Consider the following 15,229-nt stretch of genomic DNA (forward strand, 5'->3'; position numbering starts at 1 on the left):
GGTTCCTCCCGCCTGGGAGCGTGAACCAGCCCCCCTCTGTGACCTTCCTGCTCTCCGCAAGCACCATCATTACGCACGCGTACGTGTGGGCCCCCTCACCGCTGCTGGGCCCGCTGCGGGCCTCCCTCGGGGGCTCGGCCACGTGCTCACTGCACAGAGGCCGGCCGAGCGGCCACGACAAAGCGGGCCCGCCGTGGACCCAGGTCTGGGACGCCTGCTCCGAGCCCTCGCCCTCTCGGCCCTGCCGGGGATGCTGCCCCATTACCATCTTTCCACTCCCTGGTCGCCGGGTTGATGATGCCGAAGAGCTCGTCGCAGGTGACGGCCTTGGGGTCCAGGTCCACGGCGACCGGCTTCCTCTGCAGGTTCTGATAGGTCTTGTTCAGAGACTTGAGGACCTGCACCGAGGCGGGGGCTGCTCACTCAGGGCCACATCGTGCACCCAGACCCTGCGCTAGGGCCCTTGTGTGAGCTCCAAGGGCCCTTGAAGACCCACGGGCAGAATCCCTGCTCTGGGCCTGGTTTGCTTTGGCGACACGCGGGTGAGTTTGCGACCCGCAAACAACGTCCAGGAAGACGCGCTGCGATGGTTCCTGCCTGTGCACAGAGGAGGGCTACTTGTGCCCAGACTGGGTAACATTCATACTAGTTCCCTGATAATAAAAGTAAGGTGCTCGCTGAAAGAAAAATTAAAGGAAGGAAACTACCTGTCATTCTTCCCCCGCAGAGAAAAGGGTTTCTGAGGACATCTGAGGATGTTTCCCATGGGTATATGTGTAGACAGAAACACACACATTCCTTTTTAGAGAACTGGTTCCTACAGTTTCTGCCTTCTAAAAATAACTTGCAGTGAGCGTCCCTCATGTTACATAGTCTTTGGAAATGATCTTTAATAATAGCATAACAGTCCATCCTGTAGGTGGCTAGCTGAATGCTCGGCTGGTTTAGAATTTTCCGACGTTATAGGTATCAGTCACGTTGGCCGCCACCCTCTGCTCTCCACTGTGCCCAGGCAGTGGTAGGGGGCAGGGGACAGGAGGGTGGGGGGTCGGCTGCAGAGAGGCGGGGTGACTGATATCAAGGGGGGGGAGGGAGAGAGGAGGACCTGGGAGAAGGGCCTCATCGGTGGGACCAGGGTCCGCTGGCCACTCCTCGCCTCCCCTGCCGTCCCTGGCCCCCCCGTCACAGCTTCCTTCCCGGCCCGTGACACCCTTCCGCCCGGGACGCACTGGGCTGGGTCCCCGGGTGGGCATGTACCTGGGACTTGCCACTGCCCGCGTTCCCGATGACGAACACCGAGTGCCTGACTTGCAGCAGCTCCTCCAGCTGCACCACCTTCAGCACGAAGCTGTCCTCCGCCTGCAGCTTGAGCTCAACGATGCTCTGCTTGATGACCTGGGGAAGGCGTGTGGGAACGGGGCGCTGAGCCCCCTGCCCAGCGGAGAGCTCAGAAGGGAACAGCGGCCCTGCCCGTGGGGATGTTTACGTGCTCTGCCGTGGGTGCTACTGAGAACCCTGTGCGGGGAATGGGTTTGCCCAAAGCATCCTCCCCTTCTTTTCCCGACCCCCCAGCGTTGCAAGAGGGGCTGGAGAGGCAACCCGTAGCCTCAGGACGTTCCTCGGGGCAGAGGGAGCCGTGCATGTGTGGCCATTGCCCGCTGGCAGACGTGACCACCACCCCAGTGTGGGTACCTGCCACAGTGTGTGGCGGAAAGAGGCATCCTCGGCGGGAAGGAGGCTGGGGTGTGGCTTCCCGGACCACCGTGACCCTGGCTGTTCCCACCTTCTCAAAATTCAGGTCCCGTTTCCGAGGCACGTCCAGTGCAGGGAAGAGGTCCCCGATGAGCCCCATGAACACGGGCAGGTCGTCGGCGACGATCTTGGGGATGTTGAAGTCCCTGAGCGCCCTCATCAGCACCTGGTCCTCTGCTCGGCCGGGGTCGGCCCTCTTCAGGGAGCCGGCCACCACCAGCACAGACTTGATGGCCCGCAAGCCCCAGTCATAATGATCCTGCGAGTGGAGGGCAGGGCCGGGCGGGCGTGAGCGCGCCGGCGGGGTGCTGGGACTGAGGCCAGCCTGCCGCCGGGACGCGTGGAGGCATGCGGGCCACCTGCGTTTGTAACCCCTCCCGACCCCAGCTCTGTGGGCCCAGGACGCTGTCACACACCTGCTTTGACAGCAGCTCTTTGCACAAGGTGTAGAGCGTGATGAACTTCCTGGCCAGAAGGCGGGCCTCCAGAAAGCCCTCAGACACCAGCATGATCTCGCATATCAGTTCAAAGTCGGGGACCACCATGGCGCAGGGCCTGAGGGGGTCAGCGGGGTCTGCCTTGGCTTCTCCCCCTCTTCCAACCATGCCCCCACCTGCCCCTTGTCACCTAGGGGCACACCTCACCTGCCAGGAGGAGCACAGCACCACTGGCTGAGAGTCTAGGCGCGGAGCCGGGTTCCCAGGCCCCCACCCGCCGCTTGGCTGGGCTCCCGCTTCACTTGTTCCTCCTACACCCTGCGCAGGGGCGTCTCCAGGCCCTGCATCCCTTGACTCAACTCCTCTGAGAGTCACCTGAGCCCTGTCCTCCCTCACTGGCCGGACGTGCCGGAAACGGGACCTCCATCCCAGGTGTCAGAGGCCCCGGCAGGCTGGTCCTTCTTACTCAGGCCTTGTCTCCAGACTCCTCCTCTCCCACAGCCCCCTCTGGTCGGCCTCGCCCTCTGCCCTCCACAGCGCCCTCCTGGGCACTTCCTCATGCCATCCGCGCCCACCACACACCTGAACAAGGCCTTTAAGTTCTCGGGCAGCTCCGTGCGTCCGGCGTACCCGGGGTTCATGGTGATGAAGAGGCCAACACTGGGGATAAGCCTTATCATCTCTCCCAGGAAATTAAACGTTTCTTTCTTGGCCCGAATTGCATCTTGGATACATTTTACCTAAACAGTGGGTATACAGACGCGTTCACGTGGGAATGACCACCTTCGACGGGCGGGACGGATCGCCGTTTGTGCTAAAGCGTGTGGCTGTGAATTTGCAGAGGACCTTCCTGATTTTTCTTTTTTTAAATTAAACTTTAAACTTTGATACAACCGTAGATTCACATGCGGTTGTAAGAACGAACGAGGAGGGGATCCCATGGGCCCCTCCCAGGCGCCCCCCAAGGGTGACCGTAGTGCAGCATCACCACCAGGACAGCCACGTGATGATGGGACGTTTCTGTGACCTCAGGTGTTGTCACCCTCTATAGCCACCCCCACCGTTCTCCCACCCTGCCCTCCCCGACCCCCTGCAACCACTCATCTGCTCCCGTTTCTGTGATTCTGTCTTTCATGAACGTTAGTAAGCGGGATGGTACAGTGTGTCACCTGAGACGGGCTTTGGTCACTCAGTGAGACGCCCTGGGGGTTCCTCCAGGTTGGGGTTGTTCCTTGATATTACTGAGTGGCGTCCCACCCCCTGGCCGTTCTGTGTGTCCCGTTCCTGCTCGGGCAGTGTGACCCGTGGGAGGGCTGACTGGTAGCCATCCCCACATCAGAAAGTCAGCCCCGGGCTTCCCTGGTGGCGCAGTGGTTAAGAGTCCGTCTGCAAATGCAGCGTACATGGGTTCGTGCCCCCATCCGGGAAGATCCCGCATGCCATGGAGCGGCTAGGCCCGTGAGCCATGGCCGCTGAGCCTGTGCGTCCGGAGCCTGTGCTCCGCAACAGGAGAGGCCACAACAGTGAGAGGCCCACTTACCGCAAAAAGAAAAAAAAAAAAAAGAAACTCAGCCCCGGGTGAAATCTGAATTCAGGGACCATTAGCTGCCTTTGACCCTCGGTGGTGCTGAGCAGCTGCAAACCTCCAAGCCACCACTGGAGGGCGCCCTGCAGCCACAGTTTAAGCCCTGACCTACGAGCCTGGGGCTTTGGAGCAAAGCGCATGCCTAGTTGTCCAGGACTTTCCTCCCAGACTGGTCTGCAGCGTGCGGCTCACAACCCAGCAGGGCAGGGGCTGGCGGTGGGACCCCTCCCCTCCACGTGGAGCCTCTCCTAATGTTCCGTCCCAGTTCCTGCTCCTCCATCCGAGTCAACAGAGCTCTACGTGATTATCCTGCGGTCTGTGCACTGACTTTGGGGGCAGGGGTCCCCAAGGCAGCCGTCAGCATTGCCCATGGGTCCAGGGGGCGCTGGCTGCCCTCATCCTCTCTTTGCAGTACTGGCCTCCAGCCCCAGGGCTTGGGGATAGTTCCATGTCTATGCCAAGGTGGGGAAACAACAGTGGAGGAGGCCAGCTACCTGCACTCACCCCTAATCCTGCCAGCAAACCCATTCTACAGATTAGAAGATGAAGGCACAGACAGTTCAAATAAAGCCCAGAACTAGGCAGTCCTGCACTCTGTCATGGGTGTTCCCAAAATACTCGGGCTCATTTCCTCCTTCTCTCCCTCCCAGCACCCTTGTCTAACTGATAAACTCCTAGACATCCTTCAATGCCCAGCTCCATTGGTAATTGAGACCAAGCCCTCTGTCCTGGTCCCCTAGGCAAAACTGATTATCCCCTCGTCTGTATTCGGTTACATATGTGCCACTGGGTCTGATCCTTACTGTTTTCCTTCTGTGGGCCCCTGAAGGACAGGGCTGGGGTCCCGCTCACCTTTGTGAGACACCCCCCAACTCAGTGAGGCTGACCTGACCCTACAGGAAAGCTGACGAGCGCCAAGCCGGCAGGGCAGTGAGTTCCCGTACGTGACCCAGAGACCACGCGGGCCCTACCTGTACGGCGATCACAGACAAGACCTCCACGGAGATTCGATTGAACTCATCGAAGCAGCCCCAGGCTCCAGTCTGGGCCAGGCCCTTGTAGATATTGCCACAGGACTAGAAAGGGTGAGATGGGAGAAGCACGCGTGGAGAGCCCTGCCGGGAGCCCCTACCTGCCCCATCAGCCCCCTGGCCGAGGGTCAGGCTTGGGAACTTTGGGGCCCTCAGAAGGCTAGAGGCAGGACGTTCACTCCCTGGGAGGGATAATCCTGCCCGGGGCCGGGTGCCAGCAAGAGTCCAGACCCTCCCTGGCATGGGGGCTTTGCCCGGGCTCAGATTAGCGAGTTTGTGTAAAGTTCAGCCCTTGCATTTTCCGCTAGCACGCAGGAGAGGGGGCTTCCCGCTAAGGTAGGGGGACGGACGGCAGGCCCCAGCTGGATAATCAGGATGGTTCTTCAACGTTTACATACAGGATTCCTTCTGGGAGGTTCCAGCTTCAGATTTCACTTTTCTAAAACCCAGAAGGCCGGTGCAGGCTGCGGCCTTGAGAGTCAGAAGGGGCAGCTGTCCCCACCCTCAGCCTCAAGATGGGGTCCCCTGGACTGTGGGGCTCCGATGGGGGTGGGGCAGGGAGGCCCCCTGCAGGCCCGAGCTCCTGATCTCAGTGTCCCCCCCGGCCCCCAGGGGCTGCTTTGACCTGACCTCCATGGTCACCCCTCTTCCAGGCCCTTTGAGAGCTGTGGCTGTCCTGCAAAGTCTCCAGTGACCGCTAGGACCCAGCCCCTACCCTATACCCACCCCTCATGCTACCCTGCCCCCCAAGCTCTCAAAGGTGCTCACTCTGTCTGGTGCCCCCAGTTGCCGGGGACAAGCTTGGAATGTAGGTTGGGAGGGGTTACCTCCCCAGGGGAGGCAGGACTGGTTGTGCCCACCCTGAGAGCCTCTACCAGACACGCTGGTCATGCTGCAGAGGCCCAGCCTCCCAGGAGGGCCAAGGCCGCCAGTCGGGGCACCACTACTCAGCCTCTCTGTCTGGTGGACGCCGTCAGCAAGTTGGGGAGCTGGTGCCTCCTGCCTGGGTCCGGCCTGCAGTGTCCACACATCTAGAGCTCACTTGGGGCGTGGAGGCTGTGCCTTCTGAGGGAGGGGCCGTGGGTGGTCCTCCCTGGGGACTTCAGGCCCCCCTGGGCCTGGGATGCGTACCTTGTAGTCCATCTGCTCAGAGCAGTTGAAGACGTAGACCATGGTGCCCAGGGCTCTGCCCAGGTCCTTGGTCGTCTCTGTCTTGCCAGTCCCGGCGGGGCCAGCGGGGGCTCCGCCCATGATCAGGTGGAGGGACTGGGTCAAGGTTATATAGCATCTGCAAAGGACCTCCGATCACCTCGCGGGCGGCAACCCCACAGCCGCCCACGTTCTTTCACTGTGGTTCAGTGACACCCCCCCCAAGCCCCAAGGAGGCACCAAAGGGAGCCGGTGGGAAGCACTTGTGATGTCGCCAAAGAGCAGACACCGTCTTGCCGGGGCGGATGCCACATGGGGGCTGTGCCCACCAGGGCGTTAGAGGAGGCCACTGCCTAACGTCACAGTCACTGACGGTTCGCTCTGAGCAGCTGCTGGTCTGAGTGCTTTTTGCTGTTAAATGACTCTCTTGACCCTCAACGAGCTGCTGAGGATTTATAAAATAACGTCCCCACTTCGCAGGTCCTCAGAGAGGCTGAGGAACACCCCCAAGGCCATACAGCCAGGGTCGGAGGGAGGGAATAGGATCGTGGCCCCCGAGTCTGGGTGCCTGGCCGGTAGCAGGACTGAATCTGACCCAAATGCCCGGACCCGTCAGCCTCAGCAGGGCACGTTCGGGTCTGACAGCGCAAGGACTCACGGGGAAGGGCCCAGAGAACAGTGAGAGTCCCCCCGCTGCATTGCTCAGGGCCAGGCAGGAAGGCGGCTGGTGCGTCCTCACCTGTCGGTGAGCGGGGTGATGACCAGTCGTGGAGTGTTGCCCAGGTACTCGTACGAGTACTGGATCTGGGCGTCGCAGATGTTGGCAAAGCAGTGCTTCTTCTCCTCATCCCAGCGGTGCCGCAGCTGGGACTGCCAGGTGAAGGCCTGGGCGCTCTCCACCTGCAGGAGGGGCAGGCCGGTTTGCCTCCCGCTGGCCCCTGCCCCGGGGTGGGGGGGGGCTCCCCGGCCTCCGGCTCCTCCCACGGTGCCCACGTCAAGCCTAACTCCGTGCACCACTGAGTCTCGCTGAACCGTGGGCACCCCTGATCAGGCCGCTTGTCCAGTCGCTTACCAGGGCCGAGACAAGGGATGAAGGAGGCGGTAGCCACTGCCCAGAGTAGTGTCGCCCGCCTCCCTCAACCCAGGAGGAAGCAGCAATAACTGGGATGGGGGCGTGCACAGGAGTCCCAGGCACCAGCCCCCCGCGGGGTTCCCGGCCCTTCCCGGCGCCCGTGCCTTGGCGGTGATCATCTTGGCGACCACATCCCGGGCGTGGACGTCGATGGTACAGATGGTCATGATCTTCGTCCTGTCCCCGGCGTTGAGGTTTCCGATGAGCAGGGTGATGAGCGCGTTCAGCTGACTGATCTGCAGGAGCGAAGGCGCCTCGGCTGGGACACCCATCGCGGGGCGGACTCCGGGCTGGGGGGGGGGGTCCCCCACGGTTGGGTAGGGAAGACCCCCATGCTCTTGTTCACAACAACGAGACACAGAAAGAAGCTCTCACTATCCCCCAACTGGGGGTGGGGAATGCTGGGGAACAGGCCCCCCCGTGGAATATCAAGGAGCCACTAAAAATGGTGTAGAAGAAGATCGGATGCCGTGAAAGACGGCGGACGTTGCATAAAACCAGGATTTTAAAGCTGTGTGGACAGTTTATATATTTTTGCCTAGGAATCGATTACATGCACACAAAAAGATTAGAATGTTAGATAAGAATTTGTTGACGGGGTTATATATGGGTGGTGGAGTTTTTATTTTAAAAATTATCTTTAGTGTCTAAATTTCTAACCAAGAATCTTTTAAAAAGTTAAATCAAAAGTGGCCCCCACTTGCCACAACTAGAGAAAGCCCTCGCACAGAAACGAAGACCCAACACAGCCAAAAATAAATAAATAAATATTTTTTTTAAAAAGAGAGAGAATTAAAGTCATGTACTTCTAAAGCGGTTACTCTTGGGCAGAAGGATGTTGGGGGGTGCCAGTATTTGGTTGCTTTTGACCCACAGAAATGGCAGTGGCACAAGTGGGCACCTCAGAGCAAGAAGCTTTGGATGGACAGGGGATGGGAGCACACACCTGCTTCTTGTTGTAATCTCTGATGGCGTTTTCGTAGCCTTCCTCCAGCCTGGCAAATGCCAGGCCCACCTCGGTTGTCCACCAGATCTGGGTGCACGCGAGCGCAATCTGAAAACAGAGCGGCCCCCGGCCCCCCGCCAACGTGAGCGTCGTTCTCAGCGTGACAGAAGAGTTCACATCAGTAAGGTGGCTGTTCTCCGCCCACTGTGGCTAACCCAGGACAGGTGAGCTCCGTCCACCCAGCCTCAGACCTGGGCGGGGTAGTCGAAGATCCACTGCTCCCTTGGCTTCTCCTCGTAAGTCACCACGGCTTCCGGGATCTCGTGGCGGAGCGTGGCGCACATCCTGTCCAACACCCGGTTCAGCCAGACCTCCACCTGGGGACGGAGCCACAGGGACCAGAGAGGGGTGAGCACAGCTCATTCCGATGGCTTGCTTTGTCATTTACAAATTAAATGACCATTTGTCATCCTCCTCCTTATCATCCCAGGGGTAGAAATACCCAGGTTTTCAGAGCAGTAAGAATGACCAGCTTGAAAAATGTGGTCAGCAAGCCCAGCTGTACCCGCACAACTAGCTGCATTGGGCATTCGTGTGCATTAGCTGTTTCTACGCAGAGAAGGGAGGGGAAACCAGAGAAGAATCAAGAGGAGAAGATAGTCTATGTCTGACCCTATGAAGTGGTGCTGATGTGCAGAGACGCGGGGCCTGTCCCCCCAGCCCCGCTGCCCCGTGTCCCTTACTAGTGGAGCCCCCACTAGCTCTCCAGGTGCATCATCTCAGGGTCTTAGACTGTCATGTGGACAAACTTGCTGACGAGCCTTGTGTGTATCTTAAAATACAAAACTTCAACTGACTGCAACTGGGGGGAACATACCGAAATGAGATAATTGGGTTGGTTTTTCTTTTAAACTACAACGACAGTGCAGGCAGAGCTCACTGTAGTTCGTGGTTATGTCTGTAAGCAGTTACGTGTGGGAAGCATCTGAACGAACTGAGGACTGGATCCTGCCACCGGCCTGCCAACCCCATCTGGCCAGGTTCTCCGAATTCAAGTTGTGGGAGCTTGGGTTTTCTTGTGTGAGATTTTTACCCCCCAAGCTGACTTACCTCTGAATTACATTTCGCTTAGGCTAATGTCAAGATCGATTCGAAGGCTTGATCAATACTTGGGCAAAGAGATTGGGGGAGGGGGGGCGTGGAGGGCAGCCGGGAAGCTTGCTGTCAGCAGAAGGGAGCAGCCTCCTGGGGTGGGGGGAAGCTGGAAAGGGGGCCGGGCTGCCCAAGGTAAAGGGACCCCCCTGCTAAACCAAAGCAGTAAAGCCCCTTACGCTGGGCAGGAATGAGAACTGGCTGCTTCAGGTGTGTGTGGCCCCCTTCAAAGAGGGGGGCGGGTGCCGCTAACACTAACCCCTTGGCATTAATAATAATAAATAAAATAATAAAGACTCAATGGCATTAATAAACCTTTTCTCCCCCTCCGTCCCCTCCTTTCTCTTCTTTTTTTTTCTCACAATGCACCTCATACTGTGTAGGTAAGGCTGTGCTGGAAATTCTATAGAGAAGCCCCTTAAGCATTTGTTCTGAGAGGCAGAGGGAAGGAGAGAGGGGTGGTCCCAGGCTGGGGGTGACAGCCTGTCTGAGGCCGTGTGGCCCTGTACACGCTGCACTGTCGTCCCGGGTTGGGGCGGGGGCGTCCCTCCGCACACGCACGCACCTGCCCCGAGAGGTCACATTCCCGGTCAAAGTCCACATACTCGTCCTCCTTGCTGTACATGCCCAGGCCACACTTGAGCGGCTTCCCGTCGGCGTCAAGGCGGAACTTCAGTTTACACAGGCTGTCGAAGAGCTTGGACAGGTGGCGGCTCACCTGGATTGGGCGGGGGGATCACTGGATTTTGCAGCCAAGGGGTTCAAAGGCAGGAGACACGCAGCCTGGGTCTTCCTCGGGAGGTTTTAAGCATCTTTTTTTTTTTGGCTTATGCCCCCCCCCCCCCCCCCCCACCGCCTCTGGGATGTTGACTGAACGCACTTAGCCAACAAATGGCAAAAACTGCTCTCAGGTGGAACCTTCCAAATGTCTGTTCCTGAAGATTTCTTTTCCTTGAGAAGGTTCTGTCCCCGGCATGGGACCCGCGTCCCTAGGTCAGACGCTCAGAACCTAAATTGTGGGCCACCCTGTGGCTGCCTTCTTGTGCGTCTGGAACTTCATGATTAAAATAAGACAGTCGCTTCCCTTCGCCGGGGTAGCTAACCCTCCTCTCTTTTAGAAGAGGAACCTCAAGGGACCTTTTCTTCCTGGCGCCTGGGATTTATTAGGAGGAGCAGGCGTGTCTCTCAGAAACGGGCATCTCACCCATTTTCCAGAGGATGCGGATGAGGCTTGGGGAGGGAAGGGCAGGGTCTGAGACCAGTCCCAGGTCTTTCTGTCATGGCCCAGCCCCTGGGTGGTTTCAGGTGTGGATGACCTAGTGGAGATGCCACAGGGACAACTGTGGACACTCCTCCAACATCCCAGGGCCACCTGGACATGGAGCCAAGCCGGGACCCGCCTGGAGCCTGGAGGCCGCACCTGAGGTCGGCCTCTCTTCACAATGCCAGGGGCCCACCTACCTCCACGGGGTCGTTTCCGTTGGAGAGAATGTCCAGGAGGTCGGCTGAGGAGACGAAGTAGAACCTTGGGAAAGCAAGTCTTTTTGTCTCTAAATATTCGGCCAGGGCCTTTTCACACATGGCCAACCTTGGGGGAGGAAACAAGGCTGCTGAGTCCTGCTCGACAGAGGGTCTTTTCCAGCCCATCCTTCCATGCGCTAGACGGACAGCCCTGGAGACGCCCAGGCTGTTCACAGCCCCAGTTTGATTCAAATCTTCCACACTTGTTCTCTGCCAGCCCCTGACCTGGTGGGTGTCCCCAGGTATGATAGGGTATAGTTTAATCTCTGCAGTCAGTGCTTCTTCTGAGGCTGAAGGCCCGCTCTGTGGCCGGCGTGGCAGGATGTGGCCCGAGAGCTCGCACTCTGAGGAAGGGGATGTGTTAACCCACAACCTGGGGCTTTCCCCGTCCTGGCCAGCAAGGGGCGCATGACTCGGGTTTCTGCCACAGTGAAGCCCCTCCCCTGGACAGTGTGGGACCCACCTCTTCTTCAGGTTCTCAAGTTTGTTATAGAGACCAGGTTTGTTGGTGGCTTCGACCACGTTGGGTGTTTTCACCGCCTCCTCCATCAAGGCCTGGGAAGAGAAAGGGGCCGCCAAGGCATCAGGAGCCCTGTTTTCTCCAACGGAGCCATTTCCGAAAGTGCCCAGGCAGGGGCGAGAGAGCTGTGCTCACCTTGAACTCCTGGTCAATGTCATCAAAGCGTTGGGAGTCCTCCGGCAGCTGGGCGCGGATGTCTTTGGAACCAATGAAGATGCTCTCCAGGTGGCTCCAGGTTCTCTGGACCTCGAACCAGATGGAGATGACCGAGTCCGCAGCGGACAGTTTCTGCTGCCAGCTCGTCACCTCCTTCAGGAAGTGGGACAGGTACTTGGACATCATCAGGTTCTGCAGCTGCACCTGGCTGTCCTCCAGCGTTTCCACCAGCACCTCATCGGTCTTGAGCAACATGGTGCCTGTCCGCGGGTGCCGCCTGTGCTCAAACTCCATGGTGGACCAGGTACTATCCAGGGTTTTCAGAACCTTTTGGGGGAACAGAAATCGGCTCAGCAAGTGTCTGGCATGAGGGGCTGAAAAGGACCCAGAGTTTCCTAGAACATGGAAGGAACCCCTTCAGAAAGGAGGCGCTTTTCAGAAAGCCAAAATGTTCATGCCAATGTTATTTACAATGGCCAACAGATGGAAACAACCCAGATGTCCCTCAGTGGATGAACAGATCAACAAAATGTGGTGTATTCATATAATGAAACATTATTTGGCCATAAGAAAGAATGAAGCCCAGGCACATGCTACAACATGAAGGAAACCTGAAAACATGCTCAGTGACAGGAGCCAGACACTGAAGCCCACATATTATTTGTTTCCCTTTATATGAAATGTCCAGAAAAGGCAAACCTGTAGAAACAGAAAGTGGGTTCATGGTTGCTTAGAGCTGGGGTGGGGGGTATGAGAAGATGGGGGGTCACAGCTAAAGCGTCTGGGTTTCTTTGCTTTTTGAGGAGATGAAAATGTTCTAAAATTGACTAATTCTAATATGTGATGGTTGCACGTATCTGTAAATATGCTAAAAGCCATTGAATTGTACACTTTAAATGGGTGAATGGTATGGTATGTGATTTAGAGCTCAATAAGTTTGTTAAAAAAAAGAAAGACAAAATGTGACAATTCAAACTCAAAAAACAGGTGAGGAGAGAGGTTTGGATTGCAAAGGAGTCAGCCAGACTTTCCGTGTGTCCTGGAACTGCCCCGGGTACTGGCTGATGGCCGGCCCTCCTGCCCCCGCCCCCGCTTCAGCTTCTCAGAAGGCCAAGGCAGGATGGACCGCAAGTGAGGGTGCTTCGTAGGGGAGGAGAGTTCAGTAGGGTTAGGCAGGTGGGTCGGGTTCAGCATCACCCCCTACAAAACGCACTTTGCTGTCAACAAAGGCTACCTTTTCCATGCCAGACTCTTTCACAGCCTTGTCTACGATGTTCTGGACCTCGTCTTCGTATTTATGTAGGTTCAGCTGGAGTAAATCCGCCAGGGTGGTCTCATCTGACATTTCAAACTTCACCTACGGGAAAAAAAAAGAGGCACATTCCACGTAAGGTCACATGTTCTCCCGTTGAGGGACAGCTTTGTCCTTCATGGAGAGGCAGGCGAGGGAGGAACCCAGGCCATGGCGGGGGCAGTTGGAAGCTCCGTGACTTGGGCAGTCACTTCTCCAAGCCTCGCCTCTCCTCCCTGTCAAACTGGTAACAGCAGAGTCCACTGATAGGGGATTGAATAGTGTCCCCCCCAGATTCATGTCCACCTGGACCTCAGAATGTGACCTTATTTGGAAATAGAGTCTTTGCAGCTGTTAAGGATCTTGAGATGAAATCGTCCTGGATCAACTGCACGGAACCTAAATCCGATGACAGGTGTTGTCAACAGAGAAAGGGGAGGGAGATTTGAAATGCAGAAGAGCCCACGTGACCACTGAGGCAGGGATTGGAGGGATGCGGCCACAAGCCAAGGATCGCCTGGGGCCACCGGAAGCTGGAAGAGGCAGGGAAGGGCCCTCGCCTAGACTGCCAGAGGGATCACGGTCCTGCCGACACCTTGATTTCAGGTTTTTGGCCTCCAGAGCCAGGGAAGACTACACTTCTGTGGTTTTAAGCCCCCCATGGTGTGGGGCTCTGTTACAGCAGTCGCAGGACCTGATCCACCACCTCAGGAAGCTGCCATGTTAGTAACAGTAGTGGCCAAGTCACAGGTACTATTACTCCAGTAACAATACCAGGTGTTTTCATGGTGTCACCCAGTCCTCAAATCCTTCTCGCTGTCACATAGACAGACGTTTCCAGGCCCCGATTCCAAGCCTGCCATGGAAACTGGCTTAACCAAGTGATGGAATCGAGTGTCTCTCAATCATGGCTGGAAAAAACCTGCCCGGGTCTCAACAGTCCTCGGTGATGCCCAGTTCCTGGGACGTTTTAGTTGCTTGTTGATCACCGCCCGGGGGTCTCTCCCAGGCCCTGGATGGGGTACACGAGCCTGCTGGCCAGTGGTCTCAGCACTCAGGATAACCCTTCTGCTCGTCTGTTTCTCCCCGCCAGGGCCCAGGCCACATCCCGTGTGCTCCTGAAGCCGTTCCTGCCCTTTCCTCGCCATGGAGGTGACTGCCTACTCTATGCTCCTAGAACCACCCCTGAGCATCCCATTCGGCATCCCAAACACCGTGACCCACGCTGTTCTTTCTTCCTTTGCTTCCCTGAGAGCAGGGCCCGTGTTCTGTCTCTGCATCCTTGGCACCTACGCGGGGCCTCTGCAGAGTAGCCGTTCCACAGAGTTTTGTTCAATGTTTGCTGACGGTGGGGATGTTCCTATTTGCCTTCTGTGAGTGTCAAGGCCAGTGACCCCCCACTGGGGGATACCTCTGGGAAAATTTGGGTGCTAGGACTCTGTGTTCCGGTGGCGCGTGGGGGACCCGGGGAGCTATTCCTCCGCCCCAAACGTCCTGAGCCCCGGGGACATTCACCTTTCAACCAGAACTGGCTGCATAATTTGAGGAGCCTGGTGCAAATCAAAATGATGGGGTCCCTTGTTAAAAAATCATTAAGGACTTCAACATGGTGACAGCAGAGCATCCAACCCAGAGCGGGGCCCCTCTGACCACAGAGCCCAAGCACCTCAAAGCCGGCTTTATCAGCGCCAGCCCCACCCATCCTGTAGCGAGTCCCCAAGGAGCAGCGCCCTCCTCCCCCGAGGCGCGGTACCTGGGTGGCCTGCATGAGCTGCTGCCAGTGGCGGTTCCGGATGGCGGGGTTCTGCAGCTCACTCACGGCGCGCAGGGACGCGATCGTGTTCTTCACGGTGTTGTCCAGCCCCACGAAGGCATCCCAGCCCTTCACCTCCTTGTCCAGGGACCTCACAGCCTTGGCGAACTTCTGGCAGTCTATGTCCATCTGCTCGACGTTGATGTGCTTCCACTTGGTGGTCTTCCAGTCACCGATGCTGGTGTTGACCTGAGATGGAAACTCTCACTGTCTCCTCTACTGGGGACACTTCAGGAAGGCACCTGTGCCACCTTCCTGCCATTGCTCTCAGGAAGCAAAACCCAATGAGTCTTGAGAACTAATGACAGAGCTTGGTAAAGTGGGTGGATACGAGGGGGGAAAAAACCAACAACCCAGTTCTATCATGAAAGATTCAACTTAAAAGTCAGCAGTTAAGAGGTATTTTGGCAAAACGTGGGCCCCGTCACTGCTCACCAGGATCTATTCTGTCCCACTTCCTGGTGCAGCCACGTCAGTTGCCTCGACCAATGGAATGTGGGTGATGCCCGACACCTGGGGGCAGAAGCACTGGATTGCCAACGCCTGGCCCCCAGTTCCCTCTGTCTGCCTTGGCAATGGTGGATGCGTGCACTGAGCTGCCCAAGGGTTGCTTGGAACTGGAGTGTGGACTTTGCGTGAATGAGAAATACATGTCTGTGGTTAACTACACACGGTTTTTTTGTTTTGTTTTAGGGCTGTCTGTCACTGCAGAGTAACCTAGCTTATACTGACTGATTAAAAACA

General features: G+C 57.3%; 1 protein-coding gene across 1 annotated transcript in view; it reads right to left on the reverse strand.

The window, feature by feature from the left end:
- Nucleotides 1-15,229, reverse strand: part of DNAH17 (dynein axonemal heavy chain 17) — a 162,196-nt gene that overhangs the window by 55,146 nt on the left and 91,821 nt on the right. The window contains exons 28-44 of the mRNA XM_027080880.1: nt 14,426-14,674; nt 12,616-12,738; nt 11,361-11,708; nt 11,169-11,260; nt 10,646-10,772; nt 9,750-9,902; nt 8,284-8,409; nt 8,033-8,140; nt 7,191-7,322; nt 6,694-6,854; nt 5,937-6,093; nt 4,746-4,850; nt 2,772-2,929; nt 2,169-2,307; nt 1,784-2,011; nt 1,258-1,395; nt 266-398 (exon numbers count right to left, since the gene is read on the reverse strand). Coding sequence (XP_026936681.1) covers nt 266-398; nt 1,258-1,395; nt 1,784-2,011; nt 2,169-2,307; nt 2,772-2,929; nt 4,746-4,850; nt 5,937-6,093; nt 6,694-6,854; nt 7,191-7,322; nt 8,033-8,140; nt 8,284-8,409; nt 9,750-9,902; nt 10,646-10,772; nt 11,169-11,260; nt 11,361-11,708; nt 12,616-12,738; nt 14,426-14,674 — 2,677 coding nt within the window. The remainder of the gene's footprint in view (nt 1-265; nt 399-1,257; nt 1,396-1,783; nt 2,012-2,168; nt 2,308-2,771; nt 2,930-4,745; nt 4,851-5,936; nt 6,094-6,693; nt 6,855-7,190; nt 7,323-8,032; nt 8,141-8,283; nt 8,410-9,749; nt 9,903-10,645; nt 10,773-11,168; nt 11,261-11,360; nt 11,709-12,615; nt 12,739-14,425; nt 14,675-15,229) is intronic.

Source organism: Aethalodelphis obliquidens, unplaced genomic scaffold (genome assembly GCF_003676395.1).
Source record: "Aethalodelphis obliquidens isolate GAN/ISIS:26980383/991018 unplaced genomic scaffold, ASM367639v1 scaffold44, whole genome shotgun sequence".
Taxonomy (NCBI): Eukaryota; Metazoa; Chordata; class Mammalia; order Artiodactyla; family Delphinidae; genus Aethalodelphis; species Aethalodelphis obliquidens.